This window comes from Mirounga angustirostris, unplaced genomic scaffold (assembly GCF_029215605.1).
Source record: "Mirounga angustirostris isolate CCGP_5_RB_7025 unplaced genomic scaffold, mMirAng1.0.hap1 SCAF_2, whole genome shotgun sequence".
NCBI lineage: Eukaryota > Metazoa > Chordata > Mammalia > Carnivora > Phocidae > Mirounga > Mirounga angustirostris.
The window spans coordinates 166,469,000-166,491,169 of NW_026991710.1; the positions used below are offsets into that span (position 1 = coordinate 166,469,000).

The window sequence follows — 22,170 nt, forward strand, 5'->3', positions numbered from 1 at the left end:
TTGTATATTTACACAATGCAGCAATGTGTGATATGAGTGAAGGTGATCCTTTGCAAAACTGAATACATGAAAAGCAAGACAAAAGAATACAAAAATGGGTCTATGGAAATAAATCCATATATGTCAATAATCACAAATTATCAACAGACCAAATACTAGGTAAATGAAACTTTAAAAAAAAATCCACTACATGCAAATTAAAATAAAAACCTCTAAATTATGAGTACATAGAGATATTGAGTCAAAGGATGAAAATATATACCAAGAAAATAATAGACAAAAAGCATAAGTCATATGATAATTACATTAAAAAAGCTTAAAAGCAAAAAGTGGAAATAATAATTATCACAGTGCATTAATAAAATATTCAATTATCAAGAAAGATGGAAGCATTCTAAACTTGACTATAACTAATAGCATAGCAACCAAACGTATAAAACAAAATTTAACAAAATTATAAGGGATTTTTACATAGTTCTCTTAATCATTACTAGATCAAGCAGACAAATTAACAATAAATACAAGAGTTTTCAAATTAAAGCAAAATTTAGATATGTATATATAAAAGTTTATATAAAACAATGAGATTTTTTTTTCAACTATACAATGGTGTTTTTACATAGATTGACTTATATTAGGCCATAAAATAGTTATTTGACTATAAAACATAAGTGTCACTTAGATCACATTGCCCAACCACAATGCAATTAAAATATAGTAATACAGTGTTATTTGATTAAAATACTTATAGTAATACTTGATAAAAAGTATTTTAATGATGTTATTTTTACTTACATGGATAACTCTCTAAAAGCTCCATGATGCAATTTACAACTTACTTTCAAATAGAGAGAGCACAAGAGATAATGGGATATAACGTTAAACAATAAATCTAAGAAAAGAGAATATAGGTGTTCTTCCATTATTCTTATTCTTACAACCTTTATGAAAGCTTGAAAATATTTCCAAATAAGATGTTTTAAAAAATGAAGGTAAGGGGTGCCTGGGTGTCTCAATCGCTTAAGCATCTGCCCTCAGCTCATGTCATGATCTCAGGGTCCTGGTTTCAAGCATCAGGCTTCCCTTCCCAGCCGAGAATCTATTTCTCCCTCTCCCTTTGCCCCTCCCCCTGCTTAAGTGCTCTCTCTCTCAAATAAATAAAATCTTTTTTAAAAATGAAGATAAAATAAAAATTTCATATGAACAAAAGTTGAAGAGACTTCATCAATAGGCTAAACAAAAATATCAGAAACACAGACCTACAAGAAGGAATGAAGAATTTTGGAAATATTAAAATGTGGGAAAAAAATGAAATGCTTTTTTCCTTTCCTTAATTTCTTTAAACAGTTGAATAATTTAAAATAATTCATCTTGTGGTTTATAACATATGAAGAAATAAAAATATATTACACTAACATCACGAAGGGGTTCTATGGAACTTCGCTGTTGTAAAAGCTCTTACGTTGTATGTGAAGTGGTATAACATTAAGTCTAGATTGTAAAAAGTTAGGAATGTTCATTGGAACCATTAGAGAAACCACTGGGGTAAAAGGTAGGGGATAAAGGGGTATAGCAGAGAAAACAATATAGTAAATAAAAACAAATGCTGAAAATAACCTACTAATCCAAGGGTAATAAAGGAGGAACAGAGGAGTAAATAATTGATGGGACAAATAGAACACTAATAGGAGAGCAGCACTTAACCTATATCCATAGTTATCAGTAACTTTGGTATACATAATTCAACTGAATGTTCTAATGAAGAGGCAGATTATCTGACTGAATAGAGAAAAAAGACCTATCAATATTCTGTTTACAGAACCAGACTTTAAAATTGAAGACAGATAAATTAAACATAAAAGAAGAAATACTAATCATAGCATATTTTAAGGAACTCTTGGAGTTTTTAGTCATAGTTTTGGGTTTCTTTGTTTTGTTTTGTTTTGCATGATGTCATTTGTATTGAAAATGCCTTCTGTTGTTATTGGAATGGTAAGAAGGTATCTAGCTAAGTGGAGAGAGGAAAATAAGCTGTCTAGATTTAATGTTAATAACCTCGTGGGAGTGGCTGTGGCAAAGCATAATGCCACTACTTGTGATCTTAGTTTTAGGCCAAATAGTATTATTCCCCATGTAACAACAAAAATCGAAATCTAAATCCCCAGGGTTAGTTAAGATGGTAGAGTAGTAGGAGGGCCCTGTGTTTGCCTCATCCCTGGAACACAGCTAAATAAATACTGGATCATTCTAAACACCCAAGAAATGGATCTGAGGGCTGACAGAACAAACTGCATGACTGGAGGGAGAGAAGAGGTCACATCATGCAGGGTCAGAGGTGTGGAGACACAGTTTTGGGGAGAAAAGAATCATGGGTGCTGCAGAAGGAAGGGAGCCCTGCTCATGGAGAGAGGGGAGAGAGAGAGAGATAGACAGACAGACAGAGAAGGAGAGAGAGAGAGCAGTGCACAGGGGATCACAGAGGGAAAACTCTTCCCCAAAGTCATTGACTGGGAAAACAAAAGAGGCTGATTATCTTAAGTTTTTACAACCAGCGGAACTCAAAGACTGGAGTTTTATACTTCTGTGTTGTGGGTGGTGTGGAGCCCAGTGGGTGCCGCAGTGCTCCTATGGAGAAGGAGGGTAGATGCCAGGAGCTGATGGTGCTATCTGAAGATCCCCAGAGATGCACTGGGAGAGACATTCCCTCTTTTTGGAGTGTATCTCGAATAGATGGCTTTGCCTATCAGAGACAAAAGAACTGGTGGGCACCATGTGCCCCCCCCTGCCCCTTAAGCATAGGGGCACAGACACCTGCCAAGGTGGCTAACCTGGACTCAGGTTTTTTGCTGTGTGTTACTCTAAACTCCCAGCTCCTGTGCATCGGTGTGACTGCCCCTTTGGGACAAACTGGCACAAGCCCCAGCCCAGCAAGACCCTCTCCCAGAGGACCAGCATGGGTCTGTACCACAACAGGTTCCTAAAGTTTGGAATTTTGAAATTCATCCAGTGTGTCTAAGATAAAACACAGGTGCACTGCACTACCTGGCAGGCAGATAACCCAGACACAGACAGGGAGAAGGTAGGGAACTGAGAGATGCCTCTGACACATAAGAGGAGACTTTGCTCTTCTGTGAGGGCTTCCTGTACAGAGGTGGGTGTGAACTCACCTTTCTGGAGACAAGGGACAAGGCCAGTGCCACTTTTCTCCCATACCCATCAGCACAGACTGACTTCAGTGAACGGCATAGCCCCATCAACAATAGAGACCTGAGCCAATTACAACAAACCATGCCTGCTCACATTCTGCTGGTGCTTCTTAACTAGGGCAAGTGTGCCTGAGAGCAGCAGTTCCCTACCCCAGAAGACCAGCAAAAACCTCTATATGCACCAAGTCTACTGACCATAGTGTTATAAAGCTTCAGCTCTAGTGGAAATATCATCAGGCCTCTTTTAACAGGAAGACCAGAGTACACCTAGTTAAAACTTGCCACACTCTGGACAAGGTCCAAACACTCCCCATTGCAGGCAAGGAGAAACTGCAGAGGGCTGACCTGAAGGAAAGAGCAGCCAAAACACAGCATCAGAGTGTACACAGCATACACCAAAGACACTTCCTGAAACACCAGGCCCTATAAGGCCATTACTCTCAGGAGCAGGAAACATAACAGGCTTTTCTAACACACAGAAAAAGACAGAAACCTAGACAAAATACCAAAATGGAGGAATTCATCGCAAAAGAAAAAACAAGAAAATGTCACAGGATCTAATCAAAACAGATATAAGTAATATGCCTGGTCCAGAATTTAAAGCAACAATCATAAGGATATTAGCTGGGCTTGAGGAAAGCATAGAAGACACCAGGGAGTACCTTTCCACAGAGATAAAAGACCTAAAAACAAGTCAGGCCAAAATAAAAAATGCTATAACCTAAATGCAAAACCAACTGGATGTAATGACCACAAGGATGGAAGAAGCAGAAGAATAAGTGATACAGAATATAGAATAATGGAAAATAATGAAGCTGAAAAGAAGAGGGAAAGAAAAATATTGGATCATGAATGTAGACTTAGGGAACTCAGCAACTCCATAGAGTGTAATAACATTCATATCATACAAGTACCAGAAGAAGAAGAGAGGGGAAAGGGGCAGAAAGTTTATTTGAGGAAATAATAGCTAAATTTCCCTAATCTGGAAAGGAAACAGACATCCAAATCCAAGAGGCACAAAGAACTTCCATCAAAATCAATAAAAGCAGGCCAACACTAAGACATACCATAGTAAAATTTACAAAATATAGAGATAGGGAAAAAAATCCTAAAAGCAGCAAGGAAAAAGAAATCCCTAACTTGCAAGGGAAGACCAGTAAGGCTAGGAGCAGATCTCTCCACAGAGACTTGGCAAGTCAGAAGACAGTGGCATGATATATTCAATGTGATGAATGGGGAAAATATGTAGCGAAGAATGCTCTATCCAGCAAGGCTATCATTCAGAATAGAAGAGATAAAGAGCTTCCCAGACAACCAAAAACTAAAGGAGTTCATGACCATGAAACCAGCCCTACAAGAAATATTAAAGGAGACTCTAAGAGTGGGAAGAAAAGACCAAAAGTGACAAAGACTAGAAAGGAACATAGAAAATTTCCAGAAACAATAACTTAACAAGTAATACAACGGCATTAAATTCATATCTATCAACAACTACTCTGAATGTAAATGGAATAAATGCTCCAATCAAAAGACCTATAGTGTCAGAATGGATAAAAAAAACAAGACCTATCTCTATATTGCCTACAGGAGACTCATTTTAAACCTAAAGAAACCTGCAGATGGAAAGTGAGGGGATGGAGAAAGAATCCTGAAAGGAGCAAGGGAAAAAAAAAAAAAGTCCTTAATCTACAAGGGAAGACAGATCAGGTTCACAGCAGATTTGTCCACAGAAATTTGGCAGGCCAGACATGAATGGCAGGATATATTCAATGTGCTAAATGGGAAAAATATGCAGCCAAAAATACTTTATCCAGCAAGACTGTCATTCAGAAAAGGAGAGATAAAGAGTTTCCCAGACACATAAAAACTAAAGGAGTACATGACCACTAAACTAGCCCTGTAAGAAATACTAAAGGGGACTCTCTGAGTAGGGGGAAAAAAGACAAAAAGCAACAAAGACTAGAAAGGAACACAAATAGAGCACTTAGTAAATCAGTTAGTAAATTAAATTATATTAAATAGATTAATTGGACACTATGGGAACTTCAAAATTAAATTGAAATAATATATTTCATTAATATGTGGGAAAACATTATAAAATAACTTACAAAATAGCATATATAAGACAAAGGTATATGAATATACACATGTATACATTAAAAACAGAACATGTCTGCATATAATTTACCCCCTGATTTATAAAACTATGTGTGTTTTTTCTTTATTATTTTTTGTCTGTCTATTCTTTACTGTTACTGATTTTTTTAATTATTTAAAGATCTAAATATTTCCTTTTATTTTTTTAAATATTTCTTTTATGAACAAAATCATGACATTATGACTCTCATTGAGACACTTTATGCAAAAATTATCAGTGATAATGGACAAATCTGATTTTTTAAGTTGCTACTCATATGACTTTGCTCAAACTGACTGTATAAACAAGAATTTCCATAACTAAATGGATATTCCTATGAATAAATCTCATTTTTGAAATACAGAACTTCCACTAGAGAACTCAAGCAATTATACAGCATAAGGTAATCTCATAAAAGATAATATTTAACAATAAGGATCTTTAACTGAGTAATAAACGAAATAGCTTGTTTTAAAATGTAAATCAAAAATAATAATAAAATAAAATAAAATGGAAATTGATTTAAGGAGAAGAGTTCACCATGAGTGGATTTAAAAATATCTATAGCTAGCTGTAATCCAATAGATTATAGTGTAGTAGAACCTTGCATACATACAGAGTTATATATTATTGCTAGAATTCTATACTGATTTGGAAATCAATACCATAAATATTGGCCCCTGTATGTCAATGTAAAAGCAATTGACAACCTTTTTTGTTCTGTCCTGCTATCCGGAAGTACATACTGTGAACAGAGTGAAATATCTACATTGCAAACAAAGCAAGTTTCTTTTTCATATTCCCTTTGAACTTAAACACAAGACAAAGATATGATGACGTATATCAATAATACATACCAAGGCTTTATCCATAACAATTTGTATTTTCAGAACTCTTTTCAATAGTGCAACATCTGACTTTTCCTGTGAAACAGAGGACATTGTGAGTTAAATAAAACATGTTTAAAATTCTTATATTGTTTGTAATTATCATGAACATTATATAAGTATATATATGTATATATACACATATATATACATACATACCCAAAGAAAGGTATAGATACATAGAAAAACAGATACAGATTCATCAAGATATAGATAATTAGAAAAAGAGAATAAATGTCCACTGAATAAATAAGCAGATTCCAAATACAAATTTTAGGAACAAATCAGAAGATTTTATTCCTGATAATTAAAATCCTCAAAAAGTTACTGGAGGGAGAACCCATGTTTCCTTCCTCTCAAAACCTTCTTCCAAGACCCTTCCCCAACCTAAATAAACTCTAATCGACTGTCCTCCAAATGTTTCCTCTATTTTCTCATTATTTTAATTCTGCATTAACTTGTGGCTTACACGTAATGATATGTGTCCATTTTAAAATACAGTTACATGAATTGGTACTGATGTAAATACCCATGTGACAATTTCCATAAGTAAGATAGAGGTAATTTCTAACTTGCTCTTCCAAGTCAATTGCCGAAGGCAATTGCTGAAGGCAACCAAGGATCTACTTTCTCTCACCATAGCTTAGAATAATCTATTCCAGAATTTTATATAACTGGAATCATATAGTGTGTACTCTTTTATATCTGACTTTTTTTACTCAGCATTCCCCCATGTTGTTGTGATTATTAGTAATTCATTAGTTTTTATTGCTAAGTAGTGTGCCATTTTAGAAATACACTAAATTTTGATTATGCATTTACCTGTCAATGATGTGAAAGGTGGAATAAAATGGGGTCACTTTTGTCAAGGGGTTTGAAAATGGAACTGGAGGCCATTAAGGAGGTAGGCCATATACACATCCTCACTGGGTAGTACCCTGAACTTCTGAACTGGGCGCAGCCTTAAATATTCCTAGGACTCTGCACAAATTTATCTGCAACTTGCTATAGTAACAAATTTTTGTTTAGTGACAGCCTTAGGAATCAATTATGTTTAGCCTAGTTTACTTTTCTGCCAACAACAATCAAAATCTTTGTAAACAACATATGCAAGCATCCCCTTTTGTCTTTAAAATAAAACCTTCACTTTTGTTCCCTAGGGGGACACAATTGGGTTGCTACTGAAATCTGTGCTCACTGAATTGTAATTCTGAGACCCCAATAAATATTTTTGTTTTATTTCAGCTTTTTTCTGTCAGCAATATTTTGGATTATTTAGACCTTTTAGCTATCATAAATAAAGCTGCTATGAATATCTATGTACAGATCTTTGTATAGTTATATTCATTGTTCTTGGGAAATATTTAGAAATATTTAGAATACCTGAGTTGTATGATAATTGTGGGTGTGTAAAGTAATACAAAAGTACCAGATTGCTTTCTAAAGTAGTTTGATTGTTCTGCATTGTCGCCAAGAATTAATAAGAGTTCTAACTGCTCTGCATTTTTGCCTATATTTGGTATTGTCTTTTCCATTGTTTCCATTCTTGTTGGTCTGTGCTGATATCTTGCTGAGGTTTTAATTTGCAATTCCCTGATGATTAATGTGGAACAGCTTTTCACATGCTTATGGCTCATTATTTTGGTTTCTCCTAAGTTCCCTACTAGAAATTTTATGTTTAGCTTTGACATTTAAGTCTACACTCTAATTCAATTTTGTGAATAAGGGTCAAGATTCATTTTATTCCCTACAGATGTCCAGTCTTCCAGCAACATTTATTGAAGAGATCATTCTTTAACCTTTTATAGTCCCTAGCACCTTTGTGGAAAATCAGTCTGCCAATAGCATGTGGGTCTACTTCTGATCTATTCTGTTTCACTGATCTATATGTCTATACTTACACCAATAGTACAGTATATATCTCTATAGCAGAGGTCAGCAAACAATGACCCAAGGTATGGCCATCTGTTTTGTAAAAAATATCTTACCGGAACAAAGCCACGCCCATTTGTTTATATATTGTTGATGCTGCTTTCATGCTACAAAGATAGAGTGAAGTAGCAGCAACAGATCATATAACTCACAAGCCTAAAATATGTACTATCTGCCCTTTAAAAAAAAGTAATGTAATTCCTCCATTTTGTTCTTTTTAAAACTGTTTGACTATTCTAAGATCTTTACATTTCCTTATGAATTTGAAAACTAATATCTATGAAAATGTTTCCTGGAATTATCAAAAGTGGGATTACACTGAATCTATAGATCAACTGGGGGAAACAAACATCTTAACAATGTCACTATCTTTGTTTCCTTTGACTTTGCTAGACACTCTTATAGTCCTGATAGCATTGGAAGATTTTCTTTGTGATCTACAAACAGAGTTAGGTCACTAAAAATATAAGGTTATATTTTTCCTTTAAAAAAATGTATGGCATTTATTATTATTCTTTTTCCTATTGTACTATCCAGAAACTCTAGTAAAACGTTGACTGGAAATAGTGAGGGCAGACAGCCTTGAATTATTCCTAATTTAGGGTCTGTTTTAGTCAGTTCAGGCTATAACAAATATACCATAGACTAGGTGGCTTAAACAACAAACACTTATTTCTCAACAGTTCCGGAGGCTGGGAAATTCAAGATCAAGACATCAGCAGATGTGGTGTCTGGTGAGAGCACTCTTCCTCGTTTGCAAATGGCCATCTTCCTTTTGTATACTCACATGACAAAGCAGAGAGAGAGAGATCCATGTCTCTTCCTTTTTTTTCTTTTTTTTATTATGTTATGTTAATCACCATACATTACATCATTAGTTTTTGATGTAGTGTTCCATGATTCATTATTTAATAAAAGCATTAATCCCATCATAAGGACCCTATGCTCACAAATGACCTAATTTAATCCTAATTATTTTTCAAAGGCCTCCTTATGCCATCCTACTGGGGGTTAGAGTTTTAGCATATAAATTTGGGAAACACAGCAAGCAGTCCGTAACAGGGGCAAAACATTCAGTCACTTACATTCATTATGTTAGCTGTAGATACTCATAGATGTTCTTTTTTTTTTTTCAATACTTTCTCACTTTATTAAGGTTAATAGGGTACTTATACATCTAAACATTTACTGTAAGTTGTCAGGAACATTTAAACTCTGAATTATCTTTCCATAATTAAGTTTCTTTAGGCACATCGGTTTGTATTTCATAGAAAACACTTGGTCTTTAGGTCACAAACAGGAAAAGAGTGTAATTTGCAAATGTTATAAAGATGACTCCAAATCTCAGCTAACCTCTTTCCCAAATTGCAACTCTTAGTATTTAATGAAAACAGAAACCAAAAACAATTGCTTTAAACGTTATAACTGTGTGATTCTGGTGACTAAGAAATCCCTGAAAGAGCAGTAAGCCACGATTTCTGGAAAGCTCAGAGCACTAGCAAGGTTTCATTGCGAAGTATTTGACAGAAGGCCACGGGTCGTGTTTTCCTAAGAGGAGCTAGGAACTAAGGATGTCATTTAGTAATGCATTGGAATGGCATTGCCTAGTGCAAGTGTTGCACAGAAACTCCAGGTCACCTCTTCATTATCTATTATTTTGGATAAGCTTCCACAATCATAGCATGGCCCTGCCCACCGGCGGCACAGGCAGCCACTAAGCCATACTGGCCTCACTCCTTCCGCAATCTGTTGGCAGCCGCCATGACCAACCGGCAGCCAGTAGCTCCAAATGGGTGTCCCAGGGACAGCGATCCACCCCAGTTATTGAACTTCTCCAGAGGAGGTGACCCAACCTTGGTTTTTCTACCCATGTAGTTTTGTGCAAACCAATCAGAATCCATGGCTTTAAAATTAGCCAAAATCTGACCTGAGAATGCTTCATGAAATTCAAAAGCATCAATATCACTCATTGTTAATCCTGCCTTTTCCAGAACTTTTGGAGTAGCATATGTTGGTCCAAGTAAAAGTTGATCTTTTGGATCCTGAGACACATAGACAAAATCCCGCAAATATGCCTTCGGCTTATAACCCATGGCCAGAGCCTTCTCCTCTGCCATAATCAGCATTGCAGATGCACCATCAGTCAGGAAGGAAGAATTTGCAGCTGTCACCGTGCCATAGGGCTTGATGAATACAGGTCTTAGCTTGGCCATCTGCTCCAGAGAGGAAGGACGAATGCCATTATCTTTGGTAACTGTATCTTTTCCTGGTACTTTGAAGGGTACAACATCAGAAAGGAGGCCTTCATCCTGTGCCTTCTTGGCCAGGCTATGCGGACGCAGCGCATACTCATCCTGGTCCAGTCGAGAAACAGCGAAGGCAGTGGCCAGCCGGTCTAAAGAGTGGCCCATAGTCTCACTGGTGGAGAACTCAGCCACTGCAGGGAGCTCAGGTGATAGGAAATTCAATCTGAATTTCGAGATTAAAGAAAGTCGCTGACCCAGAGTCTTGGCCTTATTGAGCTCAAGCATCATTTTCCTCATTTTCCTTGAATGACGAATAGGGACGTCAGACATTAACTCTACACCACCTGCCACGACCACATCACACTGCCCAGAAGCGATCAAGCCAATACCTGTGGTCATGGCTTGGTTGGCAGAGATGCAAGCCATGGTGACAGTGTGAGCAGGAGTCCTGTCAGAGAAGCCAGCTCCGAGGGCAGCCTCTCTAGCCACATTGCTAGTCTTCACTTCCTGTATCACCGTGCCAAAGATGATATAATCAACATCCTTCGCGACACTGGTCCGATGCAGCAAACCCGAAAGTGCTGCTCTAGCCAAATCATGTGGCATCAGGTCCTTATATGAAGTTTTATTTAATTCCTCTTTTCCTGTACTGATTTAAGTAATAATGCCTCAAAATCCCATAGTCAGAATTCTTGAAAAAGAAAGAATGTTTTTATACCATAATGGCAACTGGACTGGGTAAAAAAAATGTTAGGATATTTTACACCCCTTAAAAAGGCCATTCTCTACATCCCCTAGATAGACATTCTTGACTATCTTATGAGCACTTCATTTTGGCAAAGGCTAAAGCCAATCTGAGTTTTTCCACCTTTGAGGTTGACTCTCTTTGATGCCAAGATTCCTATTGAATTATTCATTATTTATTAAGTCCAGAATATTAACCACATTATATCTTGGTGTTGCCAGTTTTTATCAGGGTTTTTTGAGAAAATTTTCAAATTCAGGATTCTTTTATTCAACAAGGTTTTATTCTTTAATAACCTGGAATATTCTGGGTGCTATTTTATTCATGAATGGCAATTTTAATTATCTTGAATTTCTCTTATCAGTCTTTCATACTCCATTAGTCAGGATTCCCCAGAAAAATTGAACACTTATTACAATTTGTTATAATTAGATTTATTATAGGGAACTGGCTCACATAATTATACATTTCCAGTCTTAAGGCAGTTGGCTGAACAATTCTGTGGGAAGGTCCATCCTTTTGTCCTATTTAGGACATCAACTGATTGGATGAGGTCCATCCACATTATGGAGGACATTTCTGCTTTATTCAAAGTCCACTGATTTAGATGTTAATCTTATTCAAAGACACCCTCACAGAAACACCCACAAAATTTGACCAACTATCTGAGCAATATGTCCCAGCCAAGCTGACACACAAAATTCACCATCACAGATTCTTAGGTTTTTCTCTACCATCAGTTTTATATAATTACTTTCTATACTCAAATCTGACTATAATATCACGTATTGGGGTTTACCACAGTGTCTACTCTGTTATTCATTAGTCTTATTATCAATGGCTTTCATTTTTAAAATAGATTTATTTTTCTCCTACATTTATTTCCTGAGCTTTTACAAGGATCTTTTATCAGACCATATAAAGGTAGACCATTAGGGACGCCTGAGTGGCTCAGTCGGTTAAGCGTCTGCCTTCAGCTCGGGTCATGATTCCAGGGTCCTGGGATCGAGTCCCACATCGGGCTCCCTGCGGAGCAGGGAGCCTGCTTCTCCCTCTGCCTCTGCCTCTCTATCTCTCATGAACAAATAAATAAAATCTTTAAAAAAAAAAAAAAAAAGGTAGACCATTAGACTACTACAGAATATATCTCTGGGATCATATTACCTGGGTTGGCGTTTTAATGCTATACTTTAACAAAGAATTTCCCAGGATACATATTTATTTATTTATTTATTTATTTATTTATTTATTTATTTATTTATTTATTTATTTATTTTAAAGATTTTATTCATTCATTTGACAGAGAGAGAGAGCACAAGCAGGAGGAGCAGCAGGCAGAGGGAGAGGGAGAAGCAGGCTCCCCACTGAGCTGGGAGCCCGATGTGGGGCTCAATCCCTGGACCCCGGGATCATGACCTGAGCCGAAGGCGGATGCTTAACGACTGAGCCACCCAGGTGCCCCAGGATAATAACTAACTCCCTAAATCTCTGTTTCCTGATCTGAAAAGGGGGACAACCATACTAACTTTTAGAATTGTTCAACAAGTTGGAAAGACGGGATATATGTCAAGCTCTTAGAACAGTATGCGGCACCTGTGAGGCAGTACATAGAGCTTTTTCATTCACTTTGGATTTTGCGTTTTTCTTACATTTTATATGTATATTTCATATACTCCATGTTTATTCCTTTCTAATTATTATTATTTTAGAATATATGTAGTTCTTTCAAGTCAAACCATTCTTGAACAATGGGTGGGGTTTAGTGACTTTTATTACACTTTTGTTTTATTATAAGAAATGGCCAATTATCTAAGAATGTTTGCTCCCTTTTCCAAGAGAAGAGATGTCAGTGAGACACCTGTCCAGGCTCAACTGTATCGAGGTGCCCCTTGCTCTGACTCAATTCAAATAATCTAGTAGGGGACTCTTACAGTCCCCGAGTCAGAGCTACGAAGGGAATCAACCAGGAGAGTTTCACCACTTCGGTATTTTCATGGGCAAGACATAAACTTGTTAAGCCCCTGACAGTTGGAATTTTTGCTTCAGCACCTGGTGGGATTTGACCTAATAGAGATTCTCATGAAAAATACAGATTGAGGGCAGCTGCTTACACAGTTCTTCCATCTTTTCATTTGGTTAAAGTTTATGATATTTGGCAACTATTGTTTGTGAATTTGGTTGTGATTGCATCTGGCTACTATCTTCAATCAGGATGAGAGTAGAGTCTCTTTTTTTACTGTTTAATTGTTGTTTGCTTTCTTTTGGGGCAAGAACATTTCCATTAGGAGAAAAAGAAATTATAAAAATTAATAAAAATATCTCAGTTATGTAGTTCTGGCTTTGTACAGAATTATAGACTGGAAATTACTTTGCCTTACTTTAAGTAATTGTTGTATTGCCTTTCAATTTCCAGTATTGCTGCTGGGAAATTTCATGCTATTCTACTTCTTGAGCATACATAAGAAACCAGATTTTTAAAATATCAGTTCAGATATTCACCTTAAATAATTCTGAGAATTTTTCTTGGATTATTTTGTGATTTATTCAATTCAATTTTCTGTTTATTCATACTGGGAACTCCTATTGTATCACCCAAACTCTTATTTTAACTTAAATTTCTTATCTCTCAAGTTTCCCTGTCATTTGTCATTGTACTTTACTTTTTGTTTGATTCCTGGAATTTTATCTTAAGAACTTCTTATTTTCTTTTTTTTTAATTTTTATTATCATACTTTTAAGTTTCTATGACTTCTTACTTATCTGCTAAGCATTATTCTTTAAATAGCACTCCATTCTTAAATTTGTGGATGAAATATTTTCTCTTACTCCTCAGAGGATGTTGCCATTTTGTTTTCTCACCCTCTGTATTCTTTGGTACCTCAAACTTTAAAAATTTGATTTTTTCATGTCTCTATCATCCATATTAAATTGTTTCATCATATGTCTAGTGCCCCCTCATATTAGCAATTGAATATTTAACAGCTTATTCCAACATCTCTATGACCATATATGGAGTTTATAGGCTATTGTCTTCAGAGAAAGCAATGTGTCTGGGTTGTTGGTTGGGAAAATGCTGTCAATATGAATAGTTTTTATTCTTTTGGCTGGTTTAATTCCTTCCTTAAGAGGGGTCTTTCAATACAGTTCTTAGAATGTGTAAGCCTGGTTCCCAGTATCCAATGTGCCAAGTTTAAATTAAACACACTAGTTTCAGTATGGTATTCCTCTTCTATTGGGAAATACAATAGAACATCTGTGACAGGTGTCCCCATTTCATAGAATCCCCACAGAAAACAGCCTTCAATGATCTGTCAGTCTACAACAGAAACAATTCATTAGGACAGGAAAACAGGATTGCTAAATACCAACACAACTTATTTCAACCAATTATCTTAAGTCCACTTTTAAAATCACTTCCTATTGCAATTCAAGAAACATCTGAATAGTACTGCAGTACATGTCAAGTTTCCCAGAGCCTATTCCAATTACTGTTTCAGGATTTCTTTTCCTTTAGTGCCTAGGGTTCTTGGTCATGTCACTTCAAAGAACGAAGAGGTAGACAAGACGAAGAGTGGTGGGCAGCAAAGCAAAGCTTACTGAGCGATAGTACAAAGCTTCCAAAGAGGGAAGGGACCCGAGAGGGTTGCCATTTTGGCGTTCAAATCAGGGGTTTTTACAAGCTCTTTTACAGAACTATTTTAAATAACCAGAGTGTGGGCCCCCTGCAGATTGGGTTGCTAAGTCATGCCAATCAGGGTTTTGATCATGCACCTGTCTACCTAACACGTTAATGTTTACGTGCTGATGGTCTTTTTGGGCTGACATCTGGAGACTTATGTCTTAACTGCCTCAGCTCATGATAGTGACAAATGTTTTATGGTCAATTGATGTATCAGGATGTTTTGCAAAAGTCACTTTTACATTAGTGCAAAATGGGAGGCTATTGCTGTCTTGTTTAAGCTATAAAATAGGATGGTAGTCCAGTTTTGTCTTAGCTGTCCTGGCTCCCTGTTTTCTTTTTGGGGACCCTGGCCCTGACTACCTAACTGTCCAGCTAACTCTTAACATTACCAGTTTAGGATTCTCCTTTTTGGGGGCTAAATCAGCTATCTGATATTTAATGTCCATTGTTATTTCTCCTCTCCTGTGCTGTTTGTGTTTGTATGTTTATGCCATTTTAAAAATACCTTTTCATTTAGTGGGTTTTTAAAAAGGGACAAGAGGGATAAATGCATGTGTTTAATAGGCTTTCAGTAGATAAGCCCTTTATAGTATTTTGTTTGGTTTCTGTTCTACTTTTTAACTCTGAATTATAATGAAGGTGTTCACTTTGTTTATAAGTTTCTTTGTGTTTACTTTCATGAATGTAAAAATATGCCTAAAATATGTCTTTATGTTATTTTTTTCTGTTCCTCTTAAAAATCTGATATATTGAAGATACTCATTCTCTTTATTCATGCTCGTAAAAGCACTAGTCATGTGATAATATGTTTAACTAAACCTATAGATCTAAGCCTATCAAATTCAGAATGAAAAGCAATTTTCAAGTTACTTCATGAAAGATATAAAATTCACAAACATATCAACCCTGACTTATCTCCATTCCTGCAATGATATCCCTGGTTTCTTCTTTGGTTCTGAAATTTTTGTTTCTATTTTACTTCATTACTACATTTTGTTTTGTACCCAAACTTTCCATAATGACTTCCAAATACATTGTTCCACTACATCAGAAAATATGGTAAGCAAATAATAACAATGATTTTTACTGATCACTTTTTTATCTACATACTATGCTAAGTAATTTCCATTTATAAATGTATTTAATCTTTGAAATAACTGTATGAGTTAGGTATTATTTTTATTATTTTTTTTAGAAATAAGAAAATTTACACACAGGAAAGTTATGTTACTCAGCCAAGTTTTAGCCACAAGAACTTGTGTAACATTATATTAATAGAATGTTAATTCAAAAACAGGGCAAGTATGTATATATGCATCAACATACTTGCAATTAGGAAAATGTGAGAATTTTGATTTTTTAATTATGTGTGTTTATATATATTACATTTTCTATATATCATATAACTAAACATAAAAATATACTTAAAATAAATATCTTGCAACACGAGATTTTAATATAATTTTTTAAATTTTTTTTAATTTATTTATTTGACAGAGAGATAGCACAAGTAGGCAGAGCGGCAGGCAGAGGGAAAGGGAGAAGCAGGCTCTCTGCTGAACAGGGAGCCCGATGTGGGGCTCGATCCCAGGACCCTGGGATTATGACCTGAGCCGAAGGCAGCCGCTTAACCGACTGAGCCACCCAGGTGCCCCAAGATTTTAATATAATTAATATCATTTAAATTTGTTTCCAAATGTAACAGTTCCAATGTGAATAAATTTATCAAAGATAACACAATTGAAGATAACAAAGAAGTGGTTACTTACTTCTGATTTCACAAGAATCCTGAAGGACTGATCTACCAGTTGGGTCGTAGGATAATTTTTTTGTACAGGGGAAAAATCAATTTTATTATTCTTTATTTGATAAAGCATATGCTCATAAGCAGCTGCAGATTCCAATGGCTCAATGCCATAACTGACATTCTGCAACAGCAATAATCCCCTAGGTATTTAAACACGTAAAAAAGAAATAAAACGATAGTTAATGTAGACTACCCGTGGAGAAATATAAATCAACATTAAATTAAAAAAATTTATGGGAATTTAACAGTGGTCTTTGTGGCCTAATATCTAAGAATCATCTCTTCTTACTTGGGTAAACTTTCAAACACAATTTTACAGCTTCTTCTCTCTATTATGGCATTTAGAAGTCATTGTGTTGCTAGTGTGGCTAAGACATGTGAATATTCTTCATACTAGTGGAGGTTTTCCTGCATAAGTTTTATGACTGCCAGCCTAGGATAGAGACAAAGAGAATAGGAAAAATGATAAGATGAGGAGGAAGAAAGGAAAGTATATGAGAAGAAACACAATCAAGGTGTCTATTTTTTTGTCTTCACTCTATCCTTCAAGATGTTTCTAAAAATTAAAGGGTCACACAAGATTTTCAATCAGGTACATCTCTAGAACATGCCATTACCTGAGTCCAGAACAAGTGCTAAGTGTCACAACTGATTTTGGAACTTCTGCAGCATATCCTTGATAAAGACAATGGCCCTAAACAGGAGTACACAAAGATACATTCATGAATGATTTGGATTTTTTTTAAGTTTTTATTTAAATTTGTTAGTTAAGCACACAGTGTAATATTAGCTTCAGGTGCACAACACAGTCATTCTACACTTCTATACAACACCTGGTACTCATCACAACAAGTGCATGAATGATTTGTAAATAAAGTTTTTGGTGTATCCTTACTTCCTAGATATCATCAAACATTTAATTTAGCCATTACCATAATATTATCTACCAGATATTCCATTATCTGCAATCTCTTCCTCTTAAACATTTTTGCCTAAGAATAGTCATGACTCCTATCTTTCCCCCAAATAATTCTTACTTTAATTCTAAATATTTGACAAACAACTTTTTTATCTGCTTCTTTTCTCTCTCAGCCACATTTCTTAAATGTATAGTTTATAACTACTAACTTGATGTAATTCACAGCATTAATTTGACTTCAAATGTGAACATTTCACTTGTTTTTTTTTTTAAGTAACCCAAAAGTATCTTAACTGAAATTTCTTCATTATCTTTCTCTTTAATATCTCACCAAGTTAATCATCCTTAGTTCAAGCTCTCCTCCCCATGGACTTTCACAGCATTAAGCTTCCCAGGTTCTCCCCTAATAATCTTTTTCAGTGAATATTCCCTTCTCTTCCCTTAAAAGTCTAGTGATGTTTACAGTCAGCCCTGTTCCTTTGCTAATGCTGTGCTATGAAAACTTTAGTATCATCACATTCCTATGAATTTGTTTCTATGTTATTATTATATGTTATTAGCTGTGATATATATTATTTCCATCAGTTCCAGATAGGAACTTTCCTCACTGAAGGGGGACTAGCAAAAATAGAGTGAGAGGCACACTGACATCAAGTGGCTGGAGTACAGCCAGAAGAAATGCTGTCCATCCCATTTATCCCTCATCATCTGACCCCATCTAGCAGTACAAGGTGGTCCAGGTAAGTACCTCTTACCACCACAGGCTGCAATAGCAGAAGTCCAGTAGAGCCAGAAGAACAAAGTTCAACAGAATAACATTAAAAGCTATAAGAAAGCTAAAGTGTCATTGGAACAACACACCACACTAAATCTAAACCTAAACTGGGTGACTTCTTCAAAAACAGAAGATTTAATCATCAAGGATACAAGTGAAAATCACCCACTATACCAAGAACCAGAAAAATCACAACAAAAGGGAGAAAAGACAACCAACTGATGCCAGTATTGAGATAAGCCACATGTTGGAACTATCAGACAAAGATTTTAAAGCAGCCATGGAAAACTGTTTCGATGAACAATTACAAATTATCTTGAAACAAAAGACAGAATAGAAATAAAAGCCATAAAAAACAAAGTATTAGAACTGAAAAATATATACACATAAAACAAATGTCTGGATAGGCTCAAAAGTAGACTGGAGATGACAAGGGATAGAATCAGTGAACTTGAGGACAGATTAGTAGAATTTACTCAATACATAAAACAGAGAAAAATGAGCTAAGAAAATGCATGGAGCCTCAATAACTTCTGGAACAATACCAGATCTAAAATACATATCAGAATCCATGAAAGAAAACAGAAAGAATGTGGAGTTGAAAAGTACTCAAAGAAAAAAGGCTGAGGGCACTTGGGTGGCTCAGTCAGTTAAGCATCTGCCTTCAGCTCAGGTCATGATCTCAGGGTTCTGGGAGCAGGCTCAGCAGGATGGGGAGCCTGCTTCTCCTTCTCCCACTGCCACTCCTCTCCCCCCCCAGCTCATGCACTCTCTTTCTCTCAAATAAGTAAATCTTAAAAAAAAAAAAAAAAAAGGAAAAAGAAATAAAGGCTGAATTTCTGGTCAGGAAGAATGGAGTAAGAAGCCCTGGGCCTTCCACCATAGGACAAATACACCAATTCAGTAACAATTCATGGACAAATTCCCTTTATAATTAATCAGAAATTAGTTGAAAGGCACACCCTAGAAGAATGCAAAATCAAACTCACCAAAGCCAATATGAAGATTTGGTGTACCTTTCAACAGGGGCACTGCCCAGAGCACTGCCATATGATCTCAAGTGACTTTCCAGCTCCCAGCTTGACCGGGGAAGGAAAGGGGTTTGTTCACATGTCAAGCGCCCCAATTGTTCTGAGGGGGCTACCCAAAGAACTAGTATCTGTATCACCAGTCTTAGGAGTCCTGATAAATTCAACACAGTCTTAGCCACCCAGGTAAAACAGAGGTAGTGACTTGGGCTAGTACAAATCATTGATTTGCAACCCCCACAACTCAGCACAGAGTGAGTGAATGAAAAACCCTAGCTTTCTGTTTCTCACTGGAAAAGGAAAAAGTTGATCCATGCATGTAGTGTCTCCACTTCACCAAAACTGCCCATAGAATTAGCATCTGTCTTACGAATCCTGTAGCACTGATAGATCTGGCAGAATCTATTTGCCTACAAGAGACCAGAGGCAGCAGTTTGGGATGGTTGAGATTATTGACCCTCCCTTCTGTCTAGCACAGAGAAAGCAGGAAAAAAACAGGTGCCTACTTCTCCTTGAAGAGACAAAAAGTTAGTAAAGGCCCCCAAAATCAATGGCAAGGCTGATCTGGGGAATCCACTTCTGCACAAGGCCAGTTGGTGAAGACTGAGAGAGTTGACTGCTTTGACTATTAGCCAAAAAAAATCAGTGAGTCAAGTAAAATGAAGAATCAGGAAAAGATGTTTTAAACAAAGGAACAAGATAAATCTCCAGAAATTGAACATATTGAAATTAACTTAAATGATTTACTGTACAGAGAATTAAAAATAATCCTCAAATACAAACTCCCAATTATAAAATAATAAGTAATGGGATGTAATGTACAACACAGCAACTACAATTAGTAATACTGCACTGCATATTTGAAAGTTGCTAAGAGACTATATCTTAAAATTCAGTAACTGTATGGTGAGGGATGTTAACTAGACTAACTGTGGTGATCATTTTGCAATATATACAAATATATTGACAAAGAATAAATGAAATGAATATAACGTTAATGTAAATTATACCTCAATTAAAAAAAAACTCTCATAAAGATACTCACTAAGGTAAAAAAAAAAATGCACAAACTAAGTGAGAATTTCAAAAGGAGATAGAAAAATTCACTAGAAAGTTTCAACAGCAGACTGGATCAAGCATAAGAAAAAATAACTGAACTCGAAGACAAGTCTGAGTAGCAAAAAGAAAAGAGACTGAAAAAGTGAAAAAAGCTTAAAAGACGTGGAACACTACCAGGAAGAACACTATCCACATTATGGAAGTCTCAGAAGGAAAAGAGGGAGAAAGAAAGGAATAACTACATGACATAATAGAGGTGTTAGCTAACACTAAAGTGGTAATCGTATTGCAACACATGAATGCATCAAATCAACACCTTGTACACTTTAAAGTTATACAATATTATATATCAATATATCTCAATTAAAAAAACAGAAAGCTTGTTCAAATAATGTCTAAAACTCCCAAACCTATATAAGGAAATGGATATCCATTTCCAAGAAGCTCAAAACACCAAATAAAATGGTCCTAAAGAAATCCACATTCAGATATACATAATCAAATTGTTAAAAGTCAAATGTAAAGAAAGAATTTTGAGAGCATCAGGAGAAAGTGATTTGTCACATATGATGGAAGAGCCTTAAGAGTTTCCATGGATTTTTCAGCAGATACCTGGCAAGACAGAAGGAAGTGAGATGATATATTCAAAGTGCTGACAGAGAGAAAAAAAAGTCAACCAAAAATATTATGCCCTGAAAAACTAAAGAAATGAAGAGACTGGTCTATGGTTATACATACAAGGAACTTAGAAGTTACCACTCCATGTTAACTATAGGTAAAAAGCCTAACAGACTGAAAAATCAACAACATTTTTTAGATCTGGAATAGAGGTGAGGACACAGAGCAAACCATAGACCCCAAAATTGGGGAGGTAGGCAGGGAAACATGGGAAGTTACAGCTTACTGAAGCAGAAGTAGTAAAAAGTGCTGCTGGAAAATAGTGTTAGGGTATTTAATCCTCACAGTAATTGATGAAATGCTAGACAGTCAGTGTGGACAATCCTGAGAAGTAAAAATTCCAAAGAAACTCATAATGAGTCCCCACAGTTTTGTGACATTTACATCCAGAAGCATGACAAACATGCCATAGTAAATATCAGAGAAAAATCCCTCATGCTTTCAGTAAGGGGATGAGAAAAGGGACTATTTTGAAATACATCAGAGCATTCTGTTCTTAACAAGGCCTGATATCAGTGGAACCATAAAACTAAAGACTAATTTGCTGGGAAATTATCAAAGCCTAACTGACATGCGGAAGGGAAATACCCAACTCCAGCCCACTCAGGCCATTCTGTCCCACCCAAAGAGGAAGAAAAAGAAACTGAGAAAGATTTGTGTTGTGCACAGTCCAGAGGCATAGGCCAAGTAAAAACCTGAGTCTTAATCATATGACTGCAGAACACTTCCTCTCTCCCCATACCTCACCACTACATTACTGAAGGCATATTTATAGCAGTTCTTTTTACCTGGTACATCATGTCCAGTTATCAAAAAAAAATGCCAAAGACAAAAATGCAATTTGAAAAGACAGAGCAAGCATCAGAATGAGACATGGCAGGAATGCTGGAATTATCAGATTGAGAATTTAAAACAACCATTAATTATTGTTATGCTAAGGGCTCTAATGGATAAATCAGACACCATGCAAGAACAGATGAGCAATGTAATCATAGAGTTAGAAATCATGAGAAAGAACCCAAAATAAAAGCTAGAGATTAAAAAAAAAAAAAAAAACTGTAACAGAAAT

The 22,170-nt window shown here is 35.9% G+C and overlaps 2 protein-coding genes across 2 annotated transcripts in view; both read right to left on the reverse strand.

Annotated features, from left to right (window-relative positions):
• The window catches only part of LOC123840618 (A disintegrin and metallopeptidase domain 3-like), a 130,987-nt gene that overhangs the window by 81,315 nt on the left and 27,502 nt on the right, over positions 1 to 22,170 (reverse strand). The window contains exons 5-7 of the mRNA XM_064583833.1: positions 17,260 to 17,336; positions 16,605 to 16,782; positions 6,201 to 6,266 (exon numbers count right to left, since the gene is read on the reverse strand). Of these exons, the coding sequence (XP_064439903.1) occupies positions 6,201 to 6,266; positions 16,605 to 16,782; positions 17,260 to 17,336 (321 nt within the window). The remainder of the gene's footprint in view (positions 1 to 6,200; positions 6,267 to 16,604; positions 16,783 to 17,259; positions 17,337 to 22,170) is intronic.
• LOC123840617 (trifunctional enzyme subunit beta, mitochondrial-like) lies at positions 9,281 to 11,026 on the reverse strand. The gene has a single exon (XM_045870369.3). The coding sequence runs from the start codon at positions 11,012 to 11,014 to the stop codon at positions 9,893 to 9,895; it is 1,122 nt and encodes a 373-aa protein (XP_045726325.1). The 5' UTR covers positions 11,015 to 11,026; the 3' UTR covers positions 9,281 to 9,892.

What these genes read in the sequence shown, in the direction of transcription:
- LOC123840617 (XM_045870369.3), bottom strand. Translation starts at nt 11,014, where the DNA reads ATGCCACATGATTTGGCTAGAGCAGCACTTTCGGGTTTGCTGCATCGG.